The sequence below is a fragment of the Falco cherrug genome, chromosome 1, assembly GCF_023634085.1.
Source record: "Falco cherrug isolate bFalChe1 chromosome 1, bFalChe1.pri, whole genome shotgun sequence".
Classification (NCBI taxonomy): domain Eukaryota; kingdom Metazoa; phylum Chordata; class Aves; order Falconiformes; family Falconidae; genus Falco; species Falco cherrug.
The window spans coordinates 92863232-92890575 of NC_073697.1; the positions used below are offsets into that span (position 1 = coordinate 92863232).

Here is a 27344-nt window from a genome sequence, read left to right on the forward strand (position 1 = left end):
TCCCGCTTCCGGCGGGAGCGAAGGCGGAGGAACGGTCCGGGGAGCGTCTGCCAAGTACCGCCGCCCGGCCAAGCGCAGAGCGGAGTGACGCCTTCCTCGCGTAGGCGCTAGGGAGCGTCTGCCAAGTGCCGCGGAGCTGGGCGGAGCGCGCCGCCTCTCAGGGTCAAGGGCAACGGTGAGGCCTAGAAAGCGTCGACAAAGTTCCTGTCCGCGAGGGTAGGTGTCAGCCACCGGGGACGGTGAGGACGCAGGCCTGGCCACCCCCAGGCCCTCCAAATGCCGTCTGCTCCGCTGGCCATCCCGGCAGCCATCATGAGAGCCAGGCCAGCCCTGCGGCCCGTGGAGGCTGCAGGGAGCTGGGAGGAGGCAAGTGGTTTGGGCACATCTGCCCTGGGCTTACAGGGCCCCGGGGTGGGCAGAGGTAAGGCGTTCTCTGAGGCAATGCTGCCACCTCAGTGTCTGCGCTAACACCTGAGGTCACGCTGCCGCCATGTCTGGGCTGGTACCTGAGGTAAAGCCACCTCAGTGTCTGTGCCAACACCTGAGGTAATGCTGCCACTACATCCGCGGTAGCACCACTGTGAGGACGGAGGTAACTCTGGCATGGTATGTGAGGTGACACCAAGGTGTCTGCAGTAATAACATGGCGCCATCTGAGGCAACACCTCTGCCATGTCTGAGGTAACAGTGCTGCCGTGCCTCATAACACCACCACAGTGTCTGTGGCCACACCACTGCCGTGGCGGAGGTCACACTGCTGCTTTGTCTGGTATAACTGCAGCAAGGGCTGAAGCAAAATAACCACCATGTATCAGGTGACACCGCAGCCATGTCCCCCTCATGCCAGCCTGGCACTGCAGGGCTTGCCAGCGGAGCAGCCCTTCGCTCCTGCACACACATGCCTTTTGTCCTCTCACCTGCCTCTTGCAGACAACTGAGGATCTTTCTGCCCTGATCACATCCATGTCCTGCTGATCTTCAGGCAGCACTAAGTGATCTGTTTAAATAAAGGCATATTAGTACCCCCTTGCAACAGCACGCTACCTTCCCATGTAAAAAGCCATGTGCATGCTTCTGGCTCATTTGCCTGGCCATATGCTCTTTTTGCTCAGGTCTCTCAGGTCCCACTAGGAGTACTGCTGCTATGTTCCTGAGGCTCCAGCATCAAAAGCTGCCCTGGATTGTGTGCAGACAGCCTTACTGGCTTGACTGTGGCATATTCCCAGTGGATGTGGTATAAATGATGTGAAACATGTAGTGCTGTGACTCAAGCAACCTTACGAGAAAGTGTTTCTGTCTTGCAGATAAATAGATACTGCAGATTGACGCCACCACCCTATTTATAGTGCTCTGGCATTACAGAGCAAGCCCAAGATACCAGGAGAGGCCTTTCAGCATTAAAACCCCAGAGATAAGAGAGGAACAAGGTCTGCTAGATTTTAGTTCACTCTTTTATTTTGACTGTAATGCAAACAGGCATAAGTATTCCATAAAATCAGAAGATTGGAACTATACAGAAAGAGGTGCATGCTTTAGAACAATGTGGATATCTTGCAAACAGAGCCAGAGTCAGTCCGAGAGAGGGGGCTGGAGTACATTGTACGAATGGCAGAGATTTTAGCAGCATTGAGAGCTCAGAGGTAGGGGAAAACCCATGTTTCTGACCGCTTAAAGCACTGGTATGATCAAATACAACACCGGCTCATCCCTGCTCCCACTGTCCCCACCCCTTTACTCCTCAGAAGAAACCTACCTTAGGATCACAGAAAAAGCTACAAAATAAGCTACGCCCCCCTCCACACATACCTGTCTTATGAGATGCAAAGTGAGAGTAAAGACAATGTGCCAGTCTTAAATCATGGCATCATTTTATAAACCAAATGAAGGCACAGTGACTGACATGAGGAGGTGCTGAGGAGAGGGAGGAAGGAGCAGGAGGACCAGAGAGCAGCAAGAGGTTGGAGTCCCGTCTAGCACAGCAGAATTTACCCACATCTGGAGAGTTTAGAAAACCTCTGCAACGGAAGGTTTGGGAGTTGCCTGCCCCAAAGCTGCTACCCTTCACAGCCCAGTCCCCTTTCTCATCTCAGCACCACTGCTCTTCAGGAAAAAGGCCACCAGAAAAAAAAGGTCCAAACCAACCTTTGAGGCTTATACTTTTCAAAGGTGCCTAAGGGAATTGCAGGAATAAAACCCCGTTCCTATTACAAAAATTAATTGGCATTGAATATCAAATTCCCTGGGCAGCTGGCAGAACTCATGTTTCTTACTACATGCAATCTAAAAAGCAATGAGTCCTGGCTGAAAGTCATCTTACTCTGTTGATCTACTGCCTGGGGAATTGTGTACACTCTGGAAGAGCTGGGAATGTTGCTGCATCTCAGGGAATCTATTTGCAAGCTCTTTTCAGCATACAGATCCCAGGGTTTTTTGAAGGCATCTTAAGGCAGCAGAGCACATTTAACCTTGGGAATTGTGGACATGTGCCTATTTTGTAGAATTCTAGCAAAGGAGACATTTTGCCTTGAATTTCACTGGCTTCAAAGCCATCATTTCAGTGTTGGGCGTGGGGAGATTCTGAAACATCATCTTCTGTTTCTGGACATCCTGTTGAGTACTGTAAAGTGTATTTTGTTGAGACACAATTCCACGCCACAATTACACAGAGAGAAAAATAAAAAAGCAGGCTCAGAAGCAAGTAGCGTTGATGTCTCTTTAGGAGTTGAACACATATTAAGGAAGTTTTGTTCCCCTTGGAAAATTTTAAAATCTCCACCACCTAATATTGTGGGAACAAAATATTTGATTTAATCCAAAATCATTTGATATACTTTTTGTTTGCTTTTGCTGCCCAAAACCAACACATGAAACGAAAGCAACAAAAAGAAGCCCCAATCATTTGCTCTTTTAGATCAACTTTTTCAGTATTCAGTCTCTAAATTTTTAAAGTATTAGGAATGCACCTGGAAGAAAAAGACTTTCCCCAGTGTTTTTCACTAGCAGATTTCGGAACCAGCCCTACAGACAGCTGTGTGCAGACCCTGCAGGCGGCACAGAAGCCTACCCTACCTACAGCCCAGCTCGCACTCCTGCTTTTCCATAGCCCCAGAACAGCTTTTGCAAGCTTTGGTCCACAGATACAAAGCAGTCCCTGCTGCACTGCCCACTTCCACACCGTGGTAGTGAAGATTTACCTGCAAAGCCTTGGCCTGTACGCTCCTGCTAAGTGCGGGATTCTCAGGGCAAGGCTCACAGGTTTGATTTTCTTGCTTTTGAAGTGCTTCCTCCTCCCTCCCTGAAATCTGGCCAGGTAGGTACATGAATGAGTAAAGCAGGAAAGCAGCAGCCCTCACAGTGAGGGGCTCTCACTGCTAAACAAGCTGCAACTGCTCAGCTATGAACTCACAATCTGTTTTTTTTCCTGTGATTTTGATGGCAAAAATGTTTATCACAGTCAAACATCTGTAGGGGTGGAGGCCAAGAGTTTCTAGTCTACTTCGTTCCTGGCACAGCAGGAAAAAGTGTCTCTGCATTACAATGCTTAAATATTTCATGAGTTGCCCTTGTACCCATGCTAATATCAAGCTAATTTCGACCTCTGGTAAGATCTGCTTTTATTCTAGAACCAAGTGCTTTAAGGCAGCAATCCCATTAGCTTTCTCCCACTCCCCTGATTTCCTATTAAACACATGGCCATATGGAAGAAGCTAGAGCTCAGATCTCCCTGTTGAGGGTAGATTTCAAATAGATTACTAGAGTCATGCATTGCAGGCAAGTGCGAGTGCAGACTGACACACGCAAAAATACTGCCACCATGGAACTGCTGCTGCTGCCGCTGTGAAAGCCTGGTCCTTCAAGCTGCTAAAATTCCCAGTGCCACTGAAGCCGGTGGATGTGGAAAGCATTTTCTACCTGGGAGGACTCAGATTCTAGACTAATTTTGTCCAAGTTTGGGAATACAATTTTCAAGACCTTTCAGCACTGGCCAAGTTTTGCTTTTCCTGTTGTAGCAGAAGAAATTGTTATAACAAAGGCAGAGTTACAGCAAAGTTGAATGGTCTTGAAAATTAATCTCCATCTGTTCTGTAAAGGGACTGCCCTCCCCTCTGGAACTATCAACACAATTGCAAACTTATCAGAGCAATTCTGAAGCTGAGAAGTGGTCCCCAGTGAAAGCAGGAACAAAATTTACTTTTGAGCATGAAATTCTCCTTCTAAAAAACGCTGGGAACTCTCTGCAGCTTCCCCACAGGTATAAATCAGAGGACTCTAATGGCTTCAGTGGGCGCAAGTCTGGAGGCAGCAGCTTTGACTTGAGCTTTGAGCAAGTCCATGAGGCTTCAAGCACAAACACACCCTTTCCCCAGCCACCAGCTTAATAAAACTGTGGTCTCCAGTACGTGGTAGCTGTTCACAGACCCACAGTGCTTGCAGAAGGTGGTGCCCAGCTTGCACCCACCCTCTGACCTCGCACTGCCTCCTTATCCCTATGAAACCCCATCAGTGGGAGACTAATTGCAGAGCACGGCTCTCAAAGTTTGCTCTCAGTTATACCAGGGTGAATTTTCCCACCCAGAATTCCACTTGTGAAACGAGGTCATCTGTTCCACTGAGCCCCCAGTCTCTGTGTGCTAGGAGCATCTCTGGAGAGAGCAGGAATGGGAGAGCAACCGCGGTGCAATAGTCTCTTCCCAGCACAAGGCACTGTAAGTCTGTCGCCATTCCCAGGCATACCCTTGCCGAGCAGCTAGCTGCACCTTTTGGCTGGGCAGGCAGGGAGAAAGGAGGGATCTCCAGAGGGAAGTAGTAGACGGAGTGTGAGTTACAGCCTGGGACGGGTTGAGAGGCGTTGGATACTAACAGTAAAGGAACTAACAGAGCAATCGCAGTTAGACTGAACACGGGTTTATGCAGCTCCTGTTTCTTCCCATCTCCTCTTCTGCATAGGTGCAATCACATTTGCTCAGGACACAACAGCAAGTTTACTGGTCATGCACAGACACATTTGCTCACACTGCTCTGGGTGTGAACAGTCCCCTGCTGGACGCGCAGGCACAGGACAGCGGACAGGGAATGTGGACAGCCCAAACTCAAACCCCATTTCTCTGGCCAGTATGGATGGATGTGACTGGCTTGGTTCCTCTAGTGCAACGAACTTAGGGCTACCCAGCAATGACTGCAGAGGTGTCATCTTTGAGAGTCTGTTCCTGATGGCAGAAGTCTCATTATTTTCCCGCTGTATCTCATAAACAGAAGAATAAAAAACTCCCAGGCAGTCCTTCTGGGGAGATGAAACCTTTGGAATCATCAACAACACAGGCAGTAAACACCCTTGCACTGAATAAACAATTTTTCCTTGCTAGTGGACACAGCAGGTTGGGAAAACAGAGAAATGTTTCCCATGAGTTTTCAAGTTCATATAATAACTTACAGTGGACATTTGAAAGACCTATGAATTAAAATCTTTGCAAAAAACCCTCACTTCATGGATTCTTGAAAATCAAAACTCCTGTTTAGAAAAGAGCCTCTTTATGTTTAATACCTGGGGAGTGAAAAGGAGCAGAGCTGCTCAAAACGGGAAGTGGTGGACATCTGCCAGGAGAGGGACTTGGACACTACATCAGGCTGGGTGTCCATCAGGTCCAGTACCCCTCACTGCAGGAGCCTCGTGGGGCTGTGCAGGAGCTTGGATGGGCAGCAGGCACCCAGAGGTGACAGACTGGTGAACTGAGTGCACAGGAGGCACGACCCCTCCATGCATGACACCCCCGAGCAGCTCATGGCACCGGTCTGCAGCAGACCTCACCTTGCTCTCTGCCGTTTATGCACACCGGCGATATTGTGGCTACACCCATGCGTCAGAAATGTCACGCTGAGATGAGCAGAGTCTAGACAACTAGTGGAAGAGCCACATTTGTGAAATGATAAAGCAGATCCACAAGTTTATTTCCCCCTTCACTGTGGGAGAAAATTAAGCTTGAGGGGAGTGTGAAGCCCCTGCAGGTAAGGGAGATGAAGGAGAAGTTAAGACGTCTGAGACTGACTCAACAAAAAACAATGAATCAAAATTCCCAGTGGTGCAGCTTGAGAGGAGCGAACAGTCCTACTCAGGCGGAGGGAGAAGAGAGTCAGCTCAGAGCCCTGGGGGACACACTAACTTCATGGACCTTCATGGCAGGGAGGGTGTTTCTCCTCCAGGGCCAGGCAGGGAAGCTGGCCTTAAAACAGCATTTCCCCTCCAAAGGGCTCTGAAGGACTCACCTACCTGATGCCTGTTGAACTTGAGACTTTGCTGCCTGCCTGGCACAGACCCCTTTGGAGATCCCACTGAAGGCAAGGTGAACACCCTGCTCCCTTCGCTGCTGCAATTCCCCGCTGTTTTCACTGGTGGCCCAGGTGGAAGTCGGAGATGGAGGTGGCAAGTTTTGGGGTGCAGGAAAAGCAAGCCAATTCATCTCAGACATAGATTCCAGCAGTACTATGACTTCCAGATGGGAGATGTTACAGCGATACAGGCAGAAGGCAGGACAGGAGAAAACTAATTGCCAGCAACACAGGATGAGCTGGAAAGAGGACGAAGACAAGGGCATTCCTTTGGGCACTATCTCCTCTTCAGATTTCATTGCTTCTTCTACGAAAAGGAGGACCAGAGCACAAAGTCTAGAGCCAGAAGCAAATTTCCAAAAAGAAGGGGATGAGTTTGATTATTTTTTTCTTTAGCTCCGTTTCTGCAGCCATAGGATTGGGGATAGGGCCACACTTGCTGTATGTTCACAGCTCTAGGGCCAGGAAGTTGTCTCCCACAGACAGGATATCTGCCCAAATTCACACATCCAGCATCAAAGAGACCCAGCTCCCCCACCCCACTGCCTGCCCTGTGATTAGGGCACAACACACAGAGATGGACCATGGGCTGCTCTTTCTCCTGCTTTCACCTCCAGGTCACAAAGCCCCCAGGCAGTGACACAAACCTGGCCTTGCTCTTGGCTCCAAACCCTGCTCCCACTGCCCTGCCAGACCAGCGAGCTCAGCTCTGGCCACATCGTGGCAGCATTCATTCGCATTTTACACCACGCTAGATGCTCTGCTGGGACGAGCGAAACAGAGACCTGGATCGCAAATTCTCTCAGTGCCTGAAGGCCTTCGCTCCTGGCTTTCGGGCTGGAGCTTCTTCAAGCATTCAGGGACTCAAAGCTGCAGAAGATGGTCACAGCATATGGAAACGTGGCCAACTAAGCAGCAAAGGGCAGGAGGTCCTGGCTGAGGGTAAGAATAACTGCACAACCTGGGGCCAGGGGAGCCAGCACCGCTTGTACCACAGGCTGGGAGAGCAGTGAACCTCCTGCAGCTCTTCTTGTTCTGATTTTGGCTTAGGGCAGCTAATCTTAGCCCTCTGAAAGCAAGCTCACCATTGCAGCTCCTGGACAAGCCCTCTGCTGTTGCTGGCTTTGGTGCTTTGTTCCATGCACAGTTCAGCAGAGCAGAAGCAGAAGGAAAGGATCAGCATCTACCGGCTTGAAACATCAACGCCATACCCCTGCCTCCAGCAAGAGCTGCAACCATGTCCTGCTGTCCTTGTGCTGGCAGTGAGGGAGGACAAACCTTCTTCAGGGTGAGGAAAGGAGGAGAAAGAGGAAGGACGTACAAGGTCACGTATGCTTTACCTTGCAGACAGCTTTTCTCTGTTAAAGGGACCAATACCTTTCTGTGATTGTGTTAACAGATTGCTTTTGGGGCCAGATTTTTGCAGCAGAGCTGAGGTGTGAGCGTGTCAGAGCCCAAAATCACACAGCATCTTTACAGCTGATCTCACCTCCCTTCTCACATGAGATGTCCCAGCAGAGACAGCTCGGGCCATTGGCAGGTGGTGCAGAGCCTACAGAGGGGACTGGCTTGCCATCGAGATGCCACATGTATTTCTCTTGGCAGGCAGGTCGCTCCGTGCTGGCACTTTCTGCTCCCGAAGGTGTGGAATTGGCTGCAGTCTGCTGTCCCAGAACAGAGACTGCGCTAAGGTGGAGCTGATGCTGTCTGAGCTTTCAAGGATCCTCGGCTGGCACATCCTCCCCAAGGACCAGGAGCCTCTGTAACCCTTCAAGTGCTGCCTTCCAAATAGGCTTTGTTACCAGGAGGTGCATCTTGCAGCTGGGGTTGGAGCTGCTTCTCTCCCGTCCTTGTGGCTTTCCAGTCTCACCTGGGAGAGGGTTCACACTTCACAGCATGCAAAGCTCTGGAATGCAGCCAGTCCTTCAATCTCTTCCACCAGCATCATGGCCACAGGGTCACATATCTCTTGTAAAGCCCTCCAGAGGACAGCCTGGCCAAGCAGCAGTCATTGCTATGCGTTTTTAACCTAGCATACACATCAGCCTGTGTGTTTGGTCCTTGCTACTTTGTGGGAGCACTTTCATGGCAGCAAAAGTGGGGACTGAGCAAAAGGAGAGGCTCGCAGGGAACAGGGAGCAGAGAAGGACGCAAACATAGCACAGGGTATATTTAGGAGAAATCATGACACGTGAATCAGGGACATCCCACCCTTTGGATCAAAACACACATTTGTACCCAGTCTGCTCAGGGATGTACAAAGTTCATAGACATGAGGGCATTGCACATCATCTGCCCCCAGCCTCAGGCATATGCCCAGGTCTGTACAAGTCCAAAGGAAAGCCATGAAAATGCAAGGATTCAGCCAAACCCCCAGCTAGGGAAAGGGGGAGCCTGGGGGCAACAACCCCCAGCTCTGGTCAAGCAACGAGACTGAGCCATTGCCCAGCCCCTGCCACCTCTGCTCTCCCCCAAAACACCAAAAACGCAGATGATCACAAAAGTGGTGATTTCATGCAGCTGCAAAATGCCCTCATGAGAAAGAGAAATGTGAAGTTCTGTTAAGAGCCACTGCAGGTTATAAAGCCATCGTACTTCAGTGGGGAAATCCAGGGAAGGGAAAGGGGTTGAAAAGAAATGGCCACAGGACAAGAGCAAGAGAAAGAGGAAAAAAAGGAAATAAAAATTATCATCATCATCATCAGGACACAACAACAGGACGAGAGACAGAGCGCTTTCCATGGGCAGTTCCCCATGGAAAAGGAGCCACTGTGTCCGTGAAATACAAAACCCAGTGCCCTCCGGTTGGAGGGGGCAACAGGTGCTGGGACTGGTTTGGCATCCCCTTGGGGTGAAGGGTCCAGTTAGGAGCAGAAAACCCTGCAAGGGAAAGGGAGAAACGCCAGCCTTAGAGGGAGCAGTGAGGAGCATCTGAGCACCATGACTTTCCAACTGACCATGTTGTAGACAGGAATTTACAGAGCCCTTTGCAGCTGTGGGAGGTGGGCAGGTAGGTAACCCTTATCCTTACCTAGTGGTGGGAGACTAACGCACTCTGTATAAAGTGCAGACCCCAGAGTATGTGCTGTGTGGAGAAAAATTCATACTAAACCTCAGAGATGTTGGGAAACCCACTCTGGGTCAGCTGGGTGCTACATGGCATAGCTGGGAGTGCAGGGAGGGGATTGCACCCCAGACTACTGAGGGCCAGGACAAGGAGCAAGATCCATGCAGCTGCCTGTTCTTTATCCCAAATAATCCTTCTGCTCAGCCAGGGAAAATCCCACCACGACAGAACTGAGCAAATGGCAAGACATGGTAGAGCAGAAACAAACATAGCAAATGTCAAGGCTTTTTACTTTTTTTTGGTTGTTTTTACAACAGTGGAAAGAAAATTTTCTAGATCTTTCCTAACCAGGCATGCAACAGCCTGGAGACCTCTCCCCCTGTGGGTACCTGCTGCCTGCACCCCTGGAGCCAGCCAGGCCCCCCTGCAGCCAGCACTGGACCCCTTGCCATGGGTCCTGCAAGCCTTCCAGCCCATCATCTGCAAGCTGGCTGGCTGGGGAGCAGAGGCAGGCAGCACTCTTTGGCTTTGCATCACCATTTGAATGGGACTGTCAGGTCTGAGCAGATTGGTACAGTGGGTGCAATAACCTGGGAAGGCTGGGGCGGGGGGTGGGGTGGGGGTGGGGTGGATTTGTCCTAGCAAGATGACAGCTATTTCAGAGACACTGCTGGGTAGCAGCCTCTGCTTCCAGCGCAAAAATTAAATGCCTTTTCTCAGCTTCTGCCATAAGAAGGACCACCTGCGTGCAAAAGTTAAAGCTGCCTTCCCCATCCCACAGCCCACATGCTTGGGAGACAGTTTCAGGGGGGTTAACATAAACATGTCAACTCACTCATCCGTATCTTTTTTGCTCTCCTCAATGAATGCAATAGACTCAGATCTAAGGCGGTTAGTCACTTCGTATGTACGCAGGGTGACTCCAAAAATATCCTCGTGGTACCGGCTGTCATCCTGAAACAGAGGATGGGAGAGAAGCAGTGGGGAAAAAAAGAGTATTTACAAACAGTCGGGGTTGCTGCGACACCACAAAGCTCTTGTGTTGTAGGTAGGTACCAAATACACAACAAGCGTTCTGGACCCTGGCACAAGAGTTGGTGGGACAGGGCTGAAGTACAGAATAAGCAGGGAGGTGCAATGACCTTCTCAAGGTTAGATCTCCTCAACTGCTGGCAACCCAGGGACTGCCTGGCCATCAGGGCCTGGGGCCAGCCCATGAATAAGAGCTTTTGCTTGCAAACCAGCTAAAAATATGGCTTTGGGCTCCCTCGGCTCCTGGATGGAGTGTGGGAACATGGTTCAGAAGGGGTGGAGCCATAGGAATCAGGCTGAGTTGTCCTCCTGGGGAGAAGCAGAGCCATTGGAGCATCTGTTCTTGGGCCTGGGTCCCAAACTGAGTTCATTTATGCTTCAGCTGCAATGCCTGCATCAACATGTTTGCCCAAGAGTATCACCCAGCCAGCCACGCAGACAGAAGAAGTTTGGGGAGGGGACCCACAAACTGCCCTGTTGGATTGCTGCAGTGATGGAGGGACAGCAGGCACTCAGTAAGGTGAACAAGCCTGCTTGGGCTACTAAGGATGCCAAAAAGAGCTTGTGCTTAGCACAGCAGCAGGCTCATCACAGGAGTCCAGCACAAGCTGAGGGGGCTGCAGCTTGCAGCAGAGCTCCTGCAAAGCAAGGTGACTTCCGCTGCTCACCCAAAGCTTTGGAAGATCACACTCCCAACCTTGCCCTGGTGCAGGCAGCATGGGTGGGAGCTGCAATCCACCCCCAGTGTCTGTCACCTCGGTGCTGCCCGTTCTGCAGCAGGAGGCACCAGGTGCAGTGCCCGTGGCGGGAGGTTGCACGGTGTCTCGTGGTGCAGACACTACTCACCCGCAGCTTGCTGATGAAAGCACCTGCCTCCTCCACCGACAGCTGGCCCTGCTGCCTCATGATGCGCTGAATGGTCTTGAGGACATCCCCGGCCATGGTGACATCCCCGCAGACGTAGATGTGGCCTCCTTGCTCCTTCAGTGCTTTGAACACGGTTTGGGCCAGCTGCTCCTGTAACACGTCCTGCACGTATTTCTGAGGCAGGAGGAGGTGGGAGTTGAGATTAACTACAGCTTCTCAGCCCTGTCCACCCGCATGCTCCAGCCAGCTTTGTGTGCACCAGCTTTGTGTGCTGCCTTTGAGGCAGCAGTGCAATGTGATCACCTCCGCAGGGGAGCATGCCTACACCTCACAGCACCCACCACAATAGAAAAGAGATGGGGAAAGCAGCAAAACATTGCCTTGCTCCTGCATTTTCACACCTTCACCATATACCTCATTGCCAGGCCTGCTCAGGTGGCGGTGTGGATTTGGACCAGATACTTGCACTGGCGCTGGGGCACCCCACTGGGTGGCAAACCTCCTTGCCCACCCGCTTGGGAAAACATGCCTTTTCCCCTCCATATCTGCTCTCGCCTGGTGAGGGCAGCTGCAGCCCTCCAGGGAAAAGCATGAGCAATATGAGCACACCTTTGGACTGGCACAGGGATGGGGATGCGCTCTAGGAGTGGGGCTGCACTGAGAAGGGCACAATCCTGCACACTTCTACAACTAGAGTGCCCCAAGGCATGAGCTGCCATGGCTGTGCCAAGGAACCAGCATCTCCATGCCATGCCGGTTGGCTACAGCTTCCCAGGTCTGCCCACCAGGACCAGAGCAGTGCCTGCCATGCACCTTTGGTTTGTCCGGTTCCCGAGAGTAGGCTGTGTACAGCTCTCTGAAGACACCTTGGGTTTTGGCAAAGAGTGTCTCCTCTTTGTAAATGTGGTCGATCCTGGACTGCCGGCAGCCAAATACCAGGACCATAGGACAAGGCCTCAGACCTGGGGGAGAGATGGAGGAAACAGTTAGTCTGGGGACCACCAATACCCCCTTTCTGCAAGCCACTTCCCTCCAGATCTGCCAGCAGTCCCAGCACCCTGCGCAAGACTGCCAGGAGCCTTCCCTGGCCAAACTGGGAAGGAGGAAAAACCAGCAAGGAGGAGGTAATGCACTGCCTGAGCCAGCACATGGCCTGGGGTCACATGGCAGGGGTGCTTGTGTCAGATTTTGGGGAGAAATTAAATTTTATTTTCTTAAATGGTCTAAGTGATCAGTGAAAAAAATATGTTTTACGTAAGTTTACATTAAATGATGTTTAAAAATAATGCCAGCACTGCAGTACTGCAGAGTTTTACAGGAGGATTGTCATGGAGTTTGTTTCAGGAGTTTGACCTCCAAGCCTGCGCTGGGAACAGCCACTGCTGCAAGAAGCCCTTTGCCTCTGCTGGGGCAGCCCAGGCAGAGGACTGGACCCGCATCCCCACACCACCCGCCCAGAGCTCCTGAGCACCGCTCAAGCTGAGAAACAGGAGGAACAAGTGTCAACCCACCTTTGTGCTGGATTTCAAAAAGCCGCTGCTGCCAGAAGCTCCGGAAAGGGGCGATGCCTGTGCCAGGGCCAATGAGGATGCAGGGCACCTGGGGGTCCTGGGGCAGGTGGAACCCGGGTGCACTGCACACATTGAAGACACCAGTTAAATCCAAGCAAGGTGCTCCCTCCCTCACCTTTGTCCACAGCAAGCTGGGACACCACCCAGAGAAGGAGGGGTAGAAAATGAGGTGAAATCCCAGAAAGCAACATTTTAGTGCAGAAGAACTGCACCTGAGAGGGACCCATTTGCTCACAAGTCCAACCCTGTTTTCCCTGCACCCTTAGAGCTTTGCAAAGAAGAATCGAGGACAAAGAACTCATCCTGCAAGGGAGCTCGCCCCATCTGTTTCACCCCTTGCTTTGTGTGGACCGCTTACCCTCTTACAAAACAGGGCACTACTTCATCAGTCTGTATCCGGTTGAGCCAAGAGGAGCAGACTCCGTGGTGGATTGGTCCTTCTCCATCTAGGAGGGGAGGGAAGGAGGTCTGTACTTGACACACCAGCCAACTGCTCCAGTTGCTTTCTTTTCTGAAACCCTCCCTGCTACATCCCACTGAAACATTTAGTATCTTTGCATTCATGAACTTGGTAGAAGTTTGGCACTTGGATCCATCTGTGGAGCTACCCAAGTTCACCCAGGACCCAGACCTGGGATAGCTGGACCTCCACAATACTTAGGAAGCACCCAACTTTTTTTGGTCCTTTTTGGCAGAAGCAGCAACATGCTGTGGTGCTTCCAGGCACAAGCCCTCCATGGCAGCCCCAGATGAATGGCCACTGTCTTCCCCTGCATCCTACCTGCTGCAGGGGTGCTGGAGCTGTGTCCATCTAAACCATGACCAGGGCTGCTTGGACACATCAGGGCTTGCACAGGTACAGAAATCTGGCTAGCGGCAACATGGACTTTGGTGTGGGCAAACATGATCCTACATGGAGCTTGGAGCCACAGTGGCTAGTCTGTTGCTGGTACCTGACCCAGATCTGGCACCTCTGCAATACACTGCCCTTTGATAAATGACCATTCTCCACAACATGGGACAGCAATGTCATGGGTTGAAGGAATCTTGTCAGTGCAGAGGTAGAAAGGCTTTAAAATACCATCTCTCTGCCAAAGACCTTGTGGTGTTACCCATTTACTAATGCTTTTTCCCTGCTCCCCATGCCAAGCCTGTCTCCACTGGCCCCTGCATGAGCATGGTACCTCTCGTGCGGTAGGAGACCACTGCCACGGTGAGGTGGACCTCGCCTGGGTACATCTCTGGGGAGGAACTGATGGAGTAGTAGCGTGGTTGGAGGAGGGGGAGTTGTGTGAGCAGCAGCGTGGAGGGCATCTGCACTGAGGGGAACTCCTCCAGCACCTCCACAATGGTTGGGTTCTTGGACCACTTCCATTCCTCGTACTCCTGCAAGCCCTACAGCCAGAGAAAGAGGGAAGGAGTGAGGAGAGAGCTGCAGCATTGCCCTCTTCCAAGCCAGGTACTTCAACTGATATCCCACCAGGCCTATGGCAAAGCTGGAGTAGGTGACAGTGGAGGCAGGCAGGAGGAGCTCTGCTGTCACAGGTAGAGACTCAGCCTAACCACAGTGTGGGATGAAAATACCCTGGGGTTGTGGTTGTCCCCAGGGCCTTGAAGAACTTGGAGCTTGAGGTCTGAGGCTTTACCTTGCTAAGGATCTGCAGATGTTTCTTCTCCTTGTCACTGGTGGCCAACAAAGCAAACTGCTGCAGCAACAGGGGTGTGGGAGGGGTGGTGATGTCCAAATAGTACTTAAAAGCCTGGAAGATGGTGCATGGTGGGACACGGTTCTCATCTGTCCAGTTACTGATGACACCTGCCAGGAGGGAATTCAGCACAAACATGGGATCAGCTGAGCATAAGAGCCAAGGTGGATAAATCCTTGCTTTCATTCCCCTTATTAGCTCTGAGACAGTGAAGGATGAAGAGCTGGAAAGAGGAGCCAAAGAGATATTCTCATGCTACAAGTGGGATGCTGTACAATGAGCACAAATATGAGCCTGATACTGCACCACCTCCAGCCTCTGTTACTCTGAGTTAATACTGTTTTCCATCTCCTATTACACTGTGCATGGCACTAGGGTATCAAACTTATCCCTGAAATATAGTGTTAGGATGGTCCACCAAGATCTCTTAACTTCTTTCGAGTCCTAGACATGGCTCTTTCCATAAGAATACAAACACTGTTTATTTTTCTGAAGAATAAGGAAGTATCTTCCCCATGGCCCTGGTCACCCTTCAAACCCTTACTCTACATCCCAAGTTCAGATGAGCAATGGCTCTGGGCAGAGGAAGGGTGAAGGAGGTGCTCCCAATCCAGGCAAACAGAGCAGTGAGATGGAAGTGATTTGTCCCGGGCCCATCTACCTCCCTGAGAAGCTACAAGAACTGCTACAGGGGATGGGCGAGGAGGAGGGAGGCCATCTCTATGCTGAGATGGCTGTGGCTACCTAGAGCTGTGTTCCTCTCCTCCAGGAGCTCCACCTTCACCAGCTGGTTGGCCGGAGGGGCATCTTCAAGCCTGTCAATCAGGGCATTGACCAAGTCTTCATGGTTCCCTGGAAACACGCCCAAGTGGTCCCCGGGAAGGTACTGCAGTTCCTGGTGCCCATTGGTGTGGAGGCGCAGGAAAATCGTTAAGCGGCTACAGGGAAAGGAGAAAAAGCAGGGTGTGTTTTGGGGGAATTCTTCAGGGAGTCGCTGAGCTCTGGCTCAGGAGCCGCTGGGTGTGCTGGGTGGCAGGTCCAAGCCCTGGTGCTCCACTGAGTGTGTCACCAAAGTTGCAGCAGGGAGCTAGAAAGGACACTGCAGCACCCACCCCCCCTCTGCTGACTCACCCTCAGTTTTTTTTTTAAAGGGAAAAAACAGTTTAACCTCTTGCTTCAGCAATTTTATCCTTTCTTTACATGCACTCTGCCACTCCACAAGTGCAGCCACCCATCTTCTCATCCCTACAGGCAGCAGGCTAATTTATGTAGCAGAAGAGATTTCACCATGTAAAAAGGCAGGGAACACCCTTCACTGGGTTCATGTGGCTTCCAGCCTTGGTCCTAATTTCCACAAAGATGGTATCCATGGGACATTCAGGGGTCAAGGGTCATGTGCAGCACTGCGTGCATGGATGCTTGTGTGCACCATGAGTGCGCGCAGCTCCCAGGACAGCTGTATCTCCTACCTGGACTTCGGGCTCTGCAGGTTCTGGCGTGTGATAAGCCGTGCTGCATAGACACGTTTTTTGTGGATGCTGTACAGTCCTGTGGAGCAGAAGAGTCAGTGAAGCAATGCAGCAGACCATGGCCAAGGCAGGCAGCTTCTGGCTTTTGCAGGGCTGTCAGCTGCTGCTACAGGTTCAGCCCTTCAGACTGGAGTTGGCTGACACCAGCTGCAGCGAGCAGACCGTGGGCTTGACCACCCTCCTGCCCCCATCCGCAAATCTCCAGTGAGCCTGGGGGATCAGAAACCCAGGGGGGGAAACCAAACATGTGTCCCTTTTGTTAGTGACTAAGGATGACTCTGAAACCACCCTCATGAGGTGTGGGGACGTGCCCTCACATGCAGGCATGCTCCTCTTGCTGCCAGTACCACCTGGCTGGTAGCAAAGCGGCTGAATTTGGGAAGAGCTAAGCCAGTGCGGCAGATCATCAGCTGCAGGAGCCGTGCTGAGGGGCCAGGTGTCGGTGGGCTGGACCTGCCATTGCACCGCAACGCTCAGTGGAGCAGCATTTGGACAAAGCAAGCTTGGAAAGCTCCCAGGTTTCCAGCTCTTTGCTTCAAAAAATGGGGTCAGGAGGAGGGAGATCAGATCATATCCCAACATCTCTGTTACAGATACAGACAGGGACCAGCCAGAGGGATCTCAGACCATGACAAACTGTTCCTTGTGCATGTGATGGAGGGGAAAGGCAAGACTGAAATGCTGGGAATATAACACAGAAGGAGTAAGGAGGTTTGGCCCCTTCACCCCAGCTTGAGCCCACTATGTCTTCTCCTCTACCTGCCCCATGCCCAGAGCTCTCTGGGGTGACCCCCTCTTCATACCTTGTGTGAGCTCCGGGGCCTCAGCCACATAGGTCAGGCGAAACTTGCTCCTCTTCCAGCTCCGGTCGTTGCTGATGAGGGAGTTATTTGCTTTCTCGATGTTGACGTCGTCCCCCACACAGAACACGTCGCACGCTGCCTGCAGCACGCACCAGGCTCTCAGGCATCTCCCTGCTGCCCCTGGGCTTTCTGACCAAGCCCCATGACCTGCCTTGTCCCACCCCACCTCAGCCAACACATGGAGAAGGAGCCTCCAAAGGTGTAGGGCTATACCAGTGGCCATGGGCATGTCTCATGGTGCCCTCCTTCCCCAGGCATCTGGGATAATGCAGGAAGTCAGCACATTGCTCACCCTTTGGCAGTCAGCACAAACCAGAACATCAGCTCTACCAAAATATGGAGAACCTCTTTGTTGTGGGCAAGGGTGATGCCTGGGTATCCTGGTGTAGAGAAGGAGAGGCTGGGTTTCGATCCTACTCTAACTACCAGCTTTTCTCTGTCCCTGTGTCCTGCTCCCCCCTGCTCCTCCCTGGAGCACAAGGGAAGTGGGTTACCTTGAAGACCTTCTTGGCCCAGGTCCTGAAGGACTCCTCTTGGCCACAGAGCTCATCTCCTTCTCCCATGCGGAGGATCCGCTCTCCACCCAGCTCCTCCAGGAGGGTGTCCACTGCCCGGGCAAAGGCGCAGAAATGGGGATAAGCACGTGATCCCAGCCCAAATACAGAGAACCTGCGAAGAGGTGGCACAGCTGTGGCTGCTGAGCTGGGGAGGACATTGATGTCTCCCCCTCCTCCACCACCACCACCACCAGCAGCAGGAGGGACTGTGGAGAGATCTGCACATTACAGAAATACATCATGTTTTATATAAGAGCTGCAGTAGGAGAAAGGGGCTCTGTGCAGCACCACATCCTGTTCTGTCCCTTCTGCAACAAGAGGTTGCTACCTCTACCCCATCCTACCTACCTGACATTAGCCAGGGGCCCTGTGCTTTCAAAGTTGTCCCTGGAGTCAGGGCCATCGCTTGAGGATTTCCGTGCATCCGAGTAAGAGGAGACACTGTTGAAACGGACCTTGTAGCTCCTGTGAACAGCGACAGCATCAAGTATTACAGTGGTGACAAATGTGTCTGTGGTTCCCACCAGGCTGCGTGCTCAAAGGTGACCAGATTGTGGAGGAGACCTAAATAGAGCTCAGGGCTCAATATTCCATGAGCAGGCACCGTGATCAGTGGCTAGAGCAGAGAAATGTGCTCCCTCCCAGGGTTAAGCCATAGTAACCTATATGCTGCATGCCCCTGGCTGGACCTGGTCTTCTCCATGAAATCCTCCAGTCACCTCCCAGTGGGCTGACCCAGGTGCTGGCCACCACATTGCTCCCAGCTGACAGGACATTTGGCTTTACCTGTCCTTCCCTGCCTGCACACAAGGTCGGGTATATGTCTGAACAGATATTCTGAAGGGTTTTTCATTCATAGCAAGTAAAAAAACAAACGAGTGAGAGAAAAGGGGATGAGGAGGGGGAAGGGGAGCAGAGAAAAAAATCTGACAGCAGCAGAAGTATTTCTGAATTGAACCATCTTCAAAAATTGCTCTACACAAGAGTTTCTAAATATACTGCCAGAGCAATGAAGCAGTAGTGTGTGGATGAGTCACAGCAGACCTCCTGTACCCGGCACACCATGCAGAGGAGACAACCCCTGAGCAAAATAACCACCAGGGTTGCAAAGCCCTGTGCTCCACCTCTGCTCCAGAGCCTCCTCCTTTCTGCCAGACTTCTCATGCTTTTTCTGCTTCACTACATCTGGATGGACCCACTTCTTTCTCTGCTGTCCCTGGGCCATGTTCTCACCCTGGGTTACGTGGCCAAGGCAGGGCAGCACAGCCCACCGATTTAGCCGGGCATGAAGCCCAAACTCCCCAGTTGGGTGCTGGGCTGAAGGTCAGGGCAACAGCAGCTTTTGCTGAAAGGAATAGGTCCTTCTGGTGGGGTGTGACTGTTAAAGCATGGACTATGTTATCCTTATTAATATATATATTAAAGATCCAGCGGATCCTTAAATGGGAATGGTTTATGAATGCTTCTGAAAACCCTTAGGAAACCCTTGCTGTAAGACATAAGGAATCAAATACACAGCCGCAGCAAAACCCCTGGGCTGTGGTCAGAGAGCTGCAGCTGCAGTGCCCTGGGAGGGTCCTTGAGACACTGTGGCTTAGAGAGGTCACCAATTCCCACCCTGGGTGGTCTCAGCCACCCTCAGCATCCCTCAGTGGGCATGGAGCCAGGGGTCCACAGGATGCACGGGCAGGAGCTGCTCTCTCCACCTTTTTCCAGATGCCAGGCTGACACAGCCTCTCTTCCCCAGGCAGTTTCCTCCCTGTTGTCCTCTCATTGCAAAAGGTTTTTTTTCAAGCTTAATGTCAGCGAGGTCCTGCACATGGGTTGGGACAATCCCAAGCTCAAATACAGGGTGGGAGGAGAATGGATTCAGAGCAGCCCTGAGGAGGACTTGGGGATGCTGGTGGACGAGAAGCTCACCACGACCCGGCAATGTGCACTCGCAGCCCAGAAAGCCAACCATACCCTGGGCTGCATCACCAGCAGCGTGGCCAGCAGGGCGAGGGAGGGGGCTCTGCCCCTCTGCTCCGCTCTGGTGAGACCCCCCCTGCAGCCCTGCGTCCAGCTCTGGGGCCCAGCGTAAGAAGGACATGGACCTGCTGGAGCGAGTCCAGAGGAGGGACACAAAGATGATCGAGGGCTGGAGCACCTCTCCTGTGAGGGCAGGCTGAGAGCTGGGGTTGTTCAGCCTGGAGAAGGGAAGGCTCCAGGAAGACCTTAGAGCATCTTCCAGTACCTAAAGGGGCCGACAAGAGAGCTGGAGAGGGGCTTTTTACAAGGATGTGTAGGGATAGGACAAGGGGAATGGCTTGAACTGAAAGAGGGCAGATTTAGATTAGATATAAGGAAGAAACTGAGGGTGGTGAGGCGCTGGCCCAGGTTGCCCAGGGCGGCTGTGGGTGCCCCATCCCTGGGGGTGCTCAGGGCCAGGCTGGACGGGGCTTGGAGCAACCTGGTCTGGTGGAAGGTGTCCCTGCCCAGGGCAGCAGGGTTGGAACTAGATGATCTTTGAGGTTCCTTCCAACCCAAACCATCCTATGATTCTATAGAGCCATGACATCTTGGCCTATAGTGGTGGGACCACGTGGAGCAATTTATTCCCTCTGCCTACACAATCACCTTTTTCCCTGTGTAAAGTCTGCTACCGCACGACATTTCTGTCTCCTCCAGATAAAATAGCTTTCACCCTTTTGATCTGTCCTTGCAGGTAGCTCTTTCCAGCACTCTGACCTCTTTTGCTGTCAGGTAACTAAGTCACAGGCTGCCCTGGCTCTCAGAAACTCCTGCCAGTCCCTTAAATTACATTTAGAGGTGACTGGGACAGCCAGCATTGAGCTCAGGTGCTTTTGTCCTCCTCAAATCTCCCTGGCTGGCCATGGGTGACACGCCTACACCCAACCCAACATTGCACAAACCTAGCCCCAAAAAGTGAAGATCCTTGGGGTGAAAGCCACTTGCAAAATGCCCCTTCTCCACCCAGAAACCTCCAGGGCAGCCTGCATGTCCCGTTTTGTCAGCTGTCCCTGCTAAGGCACCTAGTAGGGTTTTGGCTCGCAAGCCCTGTGGAATCCACCAGGTGACTTGGCTGCACAGCAAGGAGACCACTTCGGGACTGTGTCATCAGCAGTGGAGAGGTACAAATCATCTCCCTGATGTGTCTGTCACTACTCTCAGTCCCACTGGCACTGCTCTGCATTGCTCAAGCAGAAAGTTAGGGCGGTTAAACTGCACTGTACCACTGGCCAGTGCTAATTCTTCCTTAATTAAGGAGAAGCCTTTTGCCACTTGCAAGCATCACTGTGTTAATTCAGGAGAGACTCCAGAGCAGAGCAGTGTCCCAGTTAAGCGAAATATATTGTACTTAATAGCTAAAATTAGAGGAGGCCCCAAATGATTAACACTTTTCTGGCTGCCCTCACTTCCCAGCCTCTGGGACATGCACTGGGATGCTCAAGGCTCATTTTCTAGCGAGGAGGGATTTTCTAAAAACCCAGACCCTGTCTCCAAGGTACCACTTCTAGACTCACTGTTACAAACATCACAGCCAGAATTTATAACAGCTCTTATTTACTCTAGAAATATTTTCACATGATGCAAGAAGTTAAATTTGGTTCTCAAGCCCTCCCCCACCTACATCCACATAACTGGGAACTCCCTTCCACCTCCAAGTCTTACTATTTTGGTGTCTCCTGGACAGCCTCAGCTCCCAGATTCAACGGTTTGGGGGGAATCCCTGCTTTTAGGTGGTTTTTTTTATAGATGCCTGCCTCTTACAGCTGAAGAGACAAGCTTGAAAATATCAGCCCAAGGAATTATAAGCTGGAGTCCATAGGCATGTGCTTTTATCCTCCCTGGGACCTCCACCTGCTCAATCCCTTGGTCCTCCAGGCAGGTCCCATCCCTTGAATCTTTGCAAACTTGAAACCTGCGTGAGGATTTCACATCCCCTTCCGAGAGGAGGAAAGCAGAGAAGAAGGCTGTCCTGGCTGTGGGGCCACCTGCTTTCTGGGGTTTGAGTGGGAAGGGAGGGGGTTGGAGTGCTCTTACTTCCTTTCCTCCAGGTTGGAGTTGGGATTCTTCATCTCCATTAACGCGCAGCCAAATTTCTGCAGCAAGAAATAAAACAAGGCCATCAGTTTTGCCAGTCTCTGCAGGAAACGAAGCTGTGACCAAAGCCCGGGCTGTGGCTCTGCTCTCTGCTGTTCCCATCAGCCTGCGGAGCTGTTATTGTACAGGGCTGGATGAGGTCATGGCTCCCCAGTCAAGGGGCTGGCACCTCTTGTGTGACACTGACATCAGTTGTACAGGATGAATTTAGCAACAGATTACTAGCAACAAGTAACTACTTGTCTCACAGCAGGGAATAAGTAGATATCCCTGTTTCAGAACAGGCTGGAGGCAGGCAAGAGCAGCACCTGGATCTGTTTGGGGCCATTCCAGCTCAGGCTGAGCAAAAAGAGGCTGCTTCTCCCCATTACCCACTGCCTGTCCCCTGCTCACGCCCCTGCTGTAGTCACCCATCCCTGCATTATGCCCTACCTCTCCATTCTCAGGTGGGTCTCCATTGCCAAAGGTGCTTGTGACCACCAGGACCATGGTTTCATGCTCAAGGTGCACAATGTCATACTCATCCATGGACATCACCTGGGAGCAACAGAGACGTTAGCAAGAGGCTTTTAGTGGGGAGATCTACCATCAGCTGGTCTCCTGGGATGAACTCCTGTCCACCTGGGGATGGGAGCAGCATATCCTTGCTGACTTCATGCCAGTGCACTGGCAGAGATCTCCACACAGGGAAGATGAGAACAAGAGGCTCAAGGGATATGGACAAACCATAGGACTACCACTGGAGAGGCAGTAGATGTATGTATGCTACAATGCCTGCAGGACTATTAGATGGAAATTAGCTGGAAAAATTCCCGTGCAGGCTTTAATCCAGACCCACAAGGTCATATCCTGGGAGCTGCTTAAGACCCTTGGCAACTGGGGAGCTCCACATGCGGTGAGCCCTGTATTTTCCAACAGCCAACCAGATGCGCACATAATCTTGCAGGGGCTGGGAGCTAGTACAATACCTTGGCATCAAAAGCGTGCTTGAAGATTTCACACAGAGTTTTTGCATAGACCTGCGACTTCCCTGTTTCAGTGGCATACAGGATGGTCGCTTTGACCCTCTTGGCCATGGCCTGCCCCATCAGCTTGGCTGAGAACTTCACAGCCCTAGGAAGCAAGAATAATTCCCAGTAAGAGAGCCTGCTTCCTTGTCAGTCCCTCTAGCCCAGACTATTCACACCATTTTATTTGTTATTAAATGAACAGCCTGCCTTAAAAAGCTGCAGCATCACTGGTTTCGTTGTTATATACTAAACCAGGAAGCTATGGAAAAGCGTGTTTTTCTTGACTTCTCAGGCAATAAGGCTGCATGGAGGAGCCTGAACACAGAACTGCGATACCTGCATGGATAAACCAAGTGAGGAGGTGGTCTTTCTGCAGGGACAGAGAAACAGAAGAATAATCAGGGGCAGCAGGAGCTGAAAGCAGTGACCACATAACCTCAAAGGAAAAGCTGGAGACCAACCAGAGCCCAAGCTACAGGAGAAACAGTAGCTTCTCCATCTCTTCATGTGTTTAAATCCTACCTGGCTGCCTTTCTGAAGGTGTTCTAGGCAAGCAGAAGTGCCTGGGCTCCACATATCACATACAAAGCCCTGAGACACTGAGAAGGTCAGTTGAAGCTTGCTGTAGTTCCTTTGATTTGCACTCCATCAAAACTATGAACTTTACTCAGAGGAACAGCCCTCCTGAGGCTGAGAGGTTGCACATTTATTTGAGTGTTTGCAGGACTGTGTCCAGCTGGCTGCCTTCAGTGGCTGCAATCATGACTGGATGCATTTGCTCTCGTTTTCCCCACTAGCTCAGCTCTGAGAGCAGGTCAGAGGGGCCCTGAGGGGTCACTGGCATCTCTAATCCTGGCTAAAAACACTGGCTCCTTGTCTTTGCTAGTGCTGATGGCTGGGTTGGCATCAGTGGGAGCACAGTGATGGGGGACAAGGGAGGCTGTCATGAGCCAGCTTTGGGTTGCATGGTAAGGCACCAAGCCCAGTGTGGCAAGTTTGTTATTTTAGGGCCATTCATAATCACATTAACATTATTTTTCCTAAGTGAAGACTATCTTCACCTTTTTGACATGGACCATCAAGCCTTTAAATGGGGTCACCAGAAAGGCAGGTCTGGATTTAGTCTGGTGTGTTGCAATAGGGAAGGGACGGTTTCGGGAGGGGCTGAGAGAGCACAGAGCATCTCTGTGGCCTTTGCAAGAATAAGAGCTGCTTGATTCACTTTGACAGGGTGATCAGACCCTGCCCTGGGTGATCAAGTTCAGCAGGACTCCTTTGTCCCCTTCAGATGAGCTACAGGGAACGGAGATTGCAGCTGGACTGGTTACACTGGCAGGAGAAGAGAAGCCCAGCTTCCCCCTGCCAAGGAGGGAAGACATGTTCTAGGTTGGGAAAATCACCCAGGGAAAGAAAAAAGGGGAGGAAAGAAGAGGTGGAAACCCTACCAGTCTGTTACGTCCTGCCTCCCCGGGGCAGCTTCCCTCCATGTTGAAGTCAGCCTCAGGAGCATTATATTTGCTGCTATACTACCACTCCTTTGTTTAGTTCTTCATATTAAAGTTGCCCCTTTGCTTTCCCATGATGGCAATGTCCCCTGGCCCCAGGGGAGGGAAGGGGCAGGACCGGCAGGGACTGCAGGTTTGAACGCTCTGATCTGGCCAGAACCAGCACAGCCTGTCTGAGCAGACATCAAAATCATGCTGCAGCCAGTGCCAAGTGCAACGCTTGGGACTGCTGGGCTCGGTCCACCACTTGTTCAGCTGATCAGTTCAGATCCAGGCAGAATTAAAGGTAAATTACAAAAGTAATTCCTCTACCCTACGTCAGGAACAATGGAGATATTTTTTTTTTAATTACCTGCCATGCTCACATTTTTATAAAATCATTTATCAATCGCACACACATAAATACAAGCATTGTTTCTTCTAATGCAATGGCTCAATTAATCTTTCTGTGCTCTCCACCAGCCTCGGGCTGCAGCCCAGACCCAGGCACCAGTGTCAGCCTAAGGAGTACATTCATCAGCTGCTGATCACGTTCAGGTATGCGCCATAGAAAACAGCTTACAGAAGGTGACAGCTGAAGAGTGGGAGCAAACTGATAGTAGGCACTCAAGGAAACTGAAGGTGGGGAGGTGTTGTGAACAGCACAAGGCCACCTGGCAGCCTGGCCACCAATACTGGGGCAGACCCAGCCCTCCCCAGTCTTGGCCCAGGGCTCTGCTGCCACGGAGCCAGCAGCTCCTACAAGAACCTCTCTGCCAATGGCCCACGGGGGAGGCATTTGGCCCAGGATCAGCAAAAGGGTCCAAATTACACTTCATTCCTACACCCCTGCTGACTAGGAGCTTTGGCAGGGGAGAGGGACTTGCATGGCCCATTACTAGAGGTCAACTGGCCATGAAGTGCAAATCTCAGCTCGGCACTGATCCATCTGCTACCTGTTGGGAGATTCCTCATTCCTATCTCCCCTTTCCTTTCAGAGTGGGTGTTTGGAGATTTAGATATGCAGTGGGACAAGTGCTCCTCAAGTAACTAAAGAGTCAGTGAGAAAAAAAGAAATATGGACATGAGTTTCATCTTGCTTGTACCAGCATGGTGCTGAACGGTGATGGGTGATCTCTCTGCCCCAGGAGGCTGTGAAAGGAGAAACAGGCCCCCAAGAAGTGAGAAAGCCATTCCTGAGCATTGAAGATCACCTTTCTGGAGAACGAATCCGCCTGGGAGAAGAGGCTACATGCAGCATCTGGTATTCACCTGGTCACACCCCTTTTAGTGGTCTAATGAGGTGTTCAAAGAACTGCCCGTTCTCCATATATCCCTCTTGGCAGGTAAAGATTCCAGTGGTCTGACCTCTGGGTTCACAACCCATCAGTTTGCACACATCCATAGGGTAGCACTATCAAACAGCACAGCAAACAGAGCTGCCCAAAACCAGGACTGGCCCCAAACACTACAGGGCCTTTTAGACCCCACTGGTACTTACTTTGCTAACTTCTTAAAGCCAATGGCCCTCTTCTTGGTAGGTGTCCCATTGACCCCTTTCCAGATGTGGGTGTTCCAGGGGTCCGGCTAGGAGAAAGAAGAGCAGCAGCAGCTGATGGGCAGTGCTCAGAGCTTGGAGAAAAGCTCTATCCACAGCACTTAGTGTTGAATTCCTCTAGTCATGAAGGGGAGGACTAGCTGACCTCTTCACAGCTCTCGATCTTCTGTATAGTCCCTGATCCTTGGAGCCCCATGGGCTTCTTGAGGCAGTTGGGCAAAGGAGTATGCACAGAAAAATTGCTATATAATAAAACCTTGCTGGCTTGTAACAGCATCTGGCCAAATGCCTTCTCACCTCTGAGATGAGCGTTAATAAGCCACAGGGGAAAAGAAGAAAGGCAACACCAGAAGGGGAGAAGCAATGGAAACACATCCTTCCCCCTCCCCAGCCCATGTGTATGTGTTGGGTTTTTTTCCTGAGAGGCCCTTTGGGAAGGGGAGGCAGCTGAAGCAAGGGACAAGCATGCAGAAGGTAATTCAGTGCTCTCGCAGGTGGCTGTCTGTAATCAGGGCCAGGAACCATTGGGGTTCCTTGTGGACTGGTTACAGAAATGAACAGACTGCTCCTGGTTTGTGATTGTTCCTTAAGGGCTCTGACTAAAGGTCACATTGTGTGAAAACCAGTGGAGCAGGCATGGTTGGCTGACAAGGGCATGTTTGCTTAGGGGCCTTTTTCCCATGGTCTGAAGTGTTAAATACTCCAGCATCAGCATTTCAGCCCACTGTTTGGCCTGCTGGGCCCCCCCTCCCTACCCCCATCAAATTGTTGGATCCCTGCGGGCTGGAGGAAGGAGGGATACAGTGACTACCAGGTCATTTCCTCACCTACCCATCAAAGTGCAAAATTAGGCACTTCCAAAGTGGGGAGCTCTGCTTGATCCAAGCATGAAAGCTGGGGGCTCAGGTGTCCCATGTTCTCCTGGAGGGCTCAAAAGCCATTGCCCTGAGAAAAGGTGTAACATCCAGGGGGTTCTTACACTGCCTTGGGGGGGGAATCATCAATTAGACTTGTTCATGGACTTCGCTGCCTCGAGGGACAGCTTGTTGAAGGGACTAGATGGTGTCCCTCTCCTTCCTACATCTTCTGAGCTCCAGCTCTCACCCTGCTCTCGGCTGCACCTTTGGACACGCAGCACTGGTGGCAGGTAGGGTGCAGACAGTACCTGGTACTCAAAGGAAGGTGTGAGACGGTAGTTGAGCATTTCCTGATGGAAAACTGGGGTGATGCTGCCAGACATTGGTGGGACAATCCACACCCAATCAGCAGGACAGCCTCCGCGGCATCGGTACTCATTCTCCATGTGTTTGATAAAGGACTCAGTGGCTGAGTGGTGATCCACAATGGTCACCTTGTCACTCTGTGGGAGGGACAAGAAAGCAGAGTCAACAGCTGTGGGTTAATACAGTCCAGAAGGCAAAAGCCAAGATTTTACATTTGGAGCTGTTTGGCCCGAATCTGGCTCACTCCCATGGTCTTACAGGACCGTAACCTTTGAAGACAACACAAGGTGGCTCCTGACCCTGGTCTTCCCAAGGAGGCTGTAAAGCTGCCCTTGTCCTTCATGAGTAGATGTGCTATGGGATGGCTGTTCCTCCTGTTATTTGTCATGGGCCAAGCAAAGACTAAGGTGGTATGAATGGCATGGAGCATCCTCTGCTCAGCCCCT

The 27344-nt window shown here is 51.6% G+C and overlaps 1 protein-coding gene across 1 annotated transcript in view; it reads right to left on the reverse strand.

The window, feature by feature from the left end:
* Positions 1–29: 29 nt before the first annotated feature.
* NOS1 (nitric oxide synthase 1) overlaps positions 30–27344 on the reverse strand; it is a 66039-nt gene continuing 38724 nt past the window's right edge. The window contains exons 12-29 of the mRNA XM_014284938.3: positions 26841–27035; positions 25619–25704; positions 22592–22736; positions 22056–22160; positions 21564–21622; positions 17865–17981; positions 17454–17628; positions 16900–17038; positions 16037–16115; positions 15312–15505; positions 14508–14677; positions 14046–14256; positions 13220–13307; positions 12802–12923; positions 12104–12252; positions 11270–11464; positions 10227–10345; positions 30–9204 (exon numbers count right to left, since the gene is read on the reverse strand). Coding sequence (XP_014140413.2) covers positions 9189–9204; positions 10227–10345; positions 11270–11464; positions 12104–12252; positions 12802–12923; positions 13220–13307; positions 14046–14256; positions 14508–14677; positions 15312–15505; positions 16037–16115; positions 16900–17038; positions 17454–17628; positions 17865–17981; positions 21564–21622; positions 22056–22160; positions 22592–22736; positions 25619–25704; positions 26841–27035 — 2364 coding nt within the window. The 3' untranslated portion in view covers positions 30–9188. The remainder of the gene's footprint in view (positions 9205–10226; positions 10346–11269; positions 11465–12103; positions 12253–12801; positions 12924–13219; positions 13308–14045; positions 14257–14507; positions 14678–15311; positions 15506–16036; positions 16116–16899; positions 17039–17453; positions 17629–17864; positions 17982–21563; positions 21623–22055; positions 22161–22591; positions 22737–25618; positions 25705–26840; positions 27036–27344) is intronic.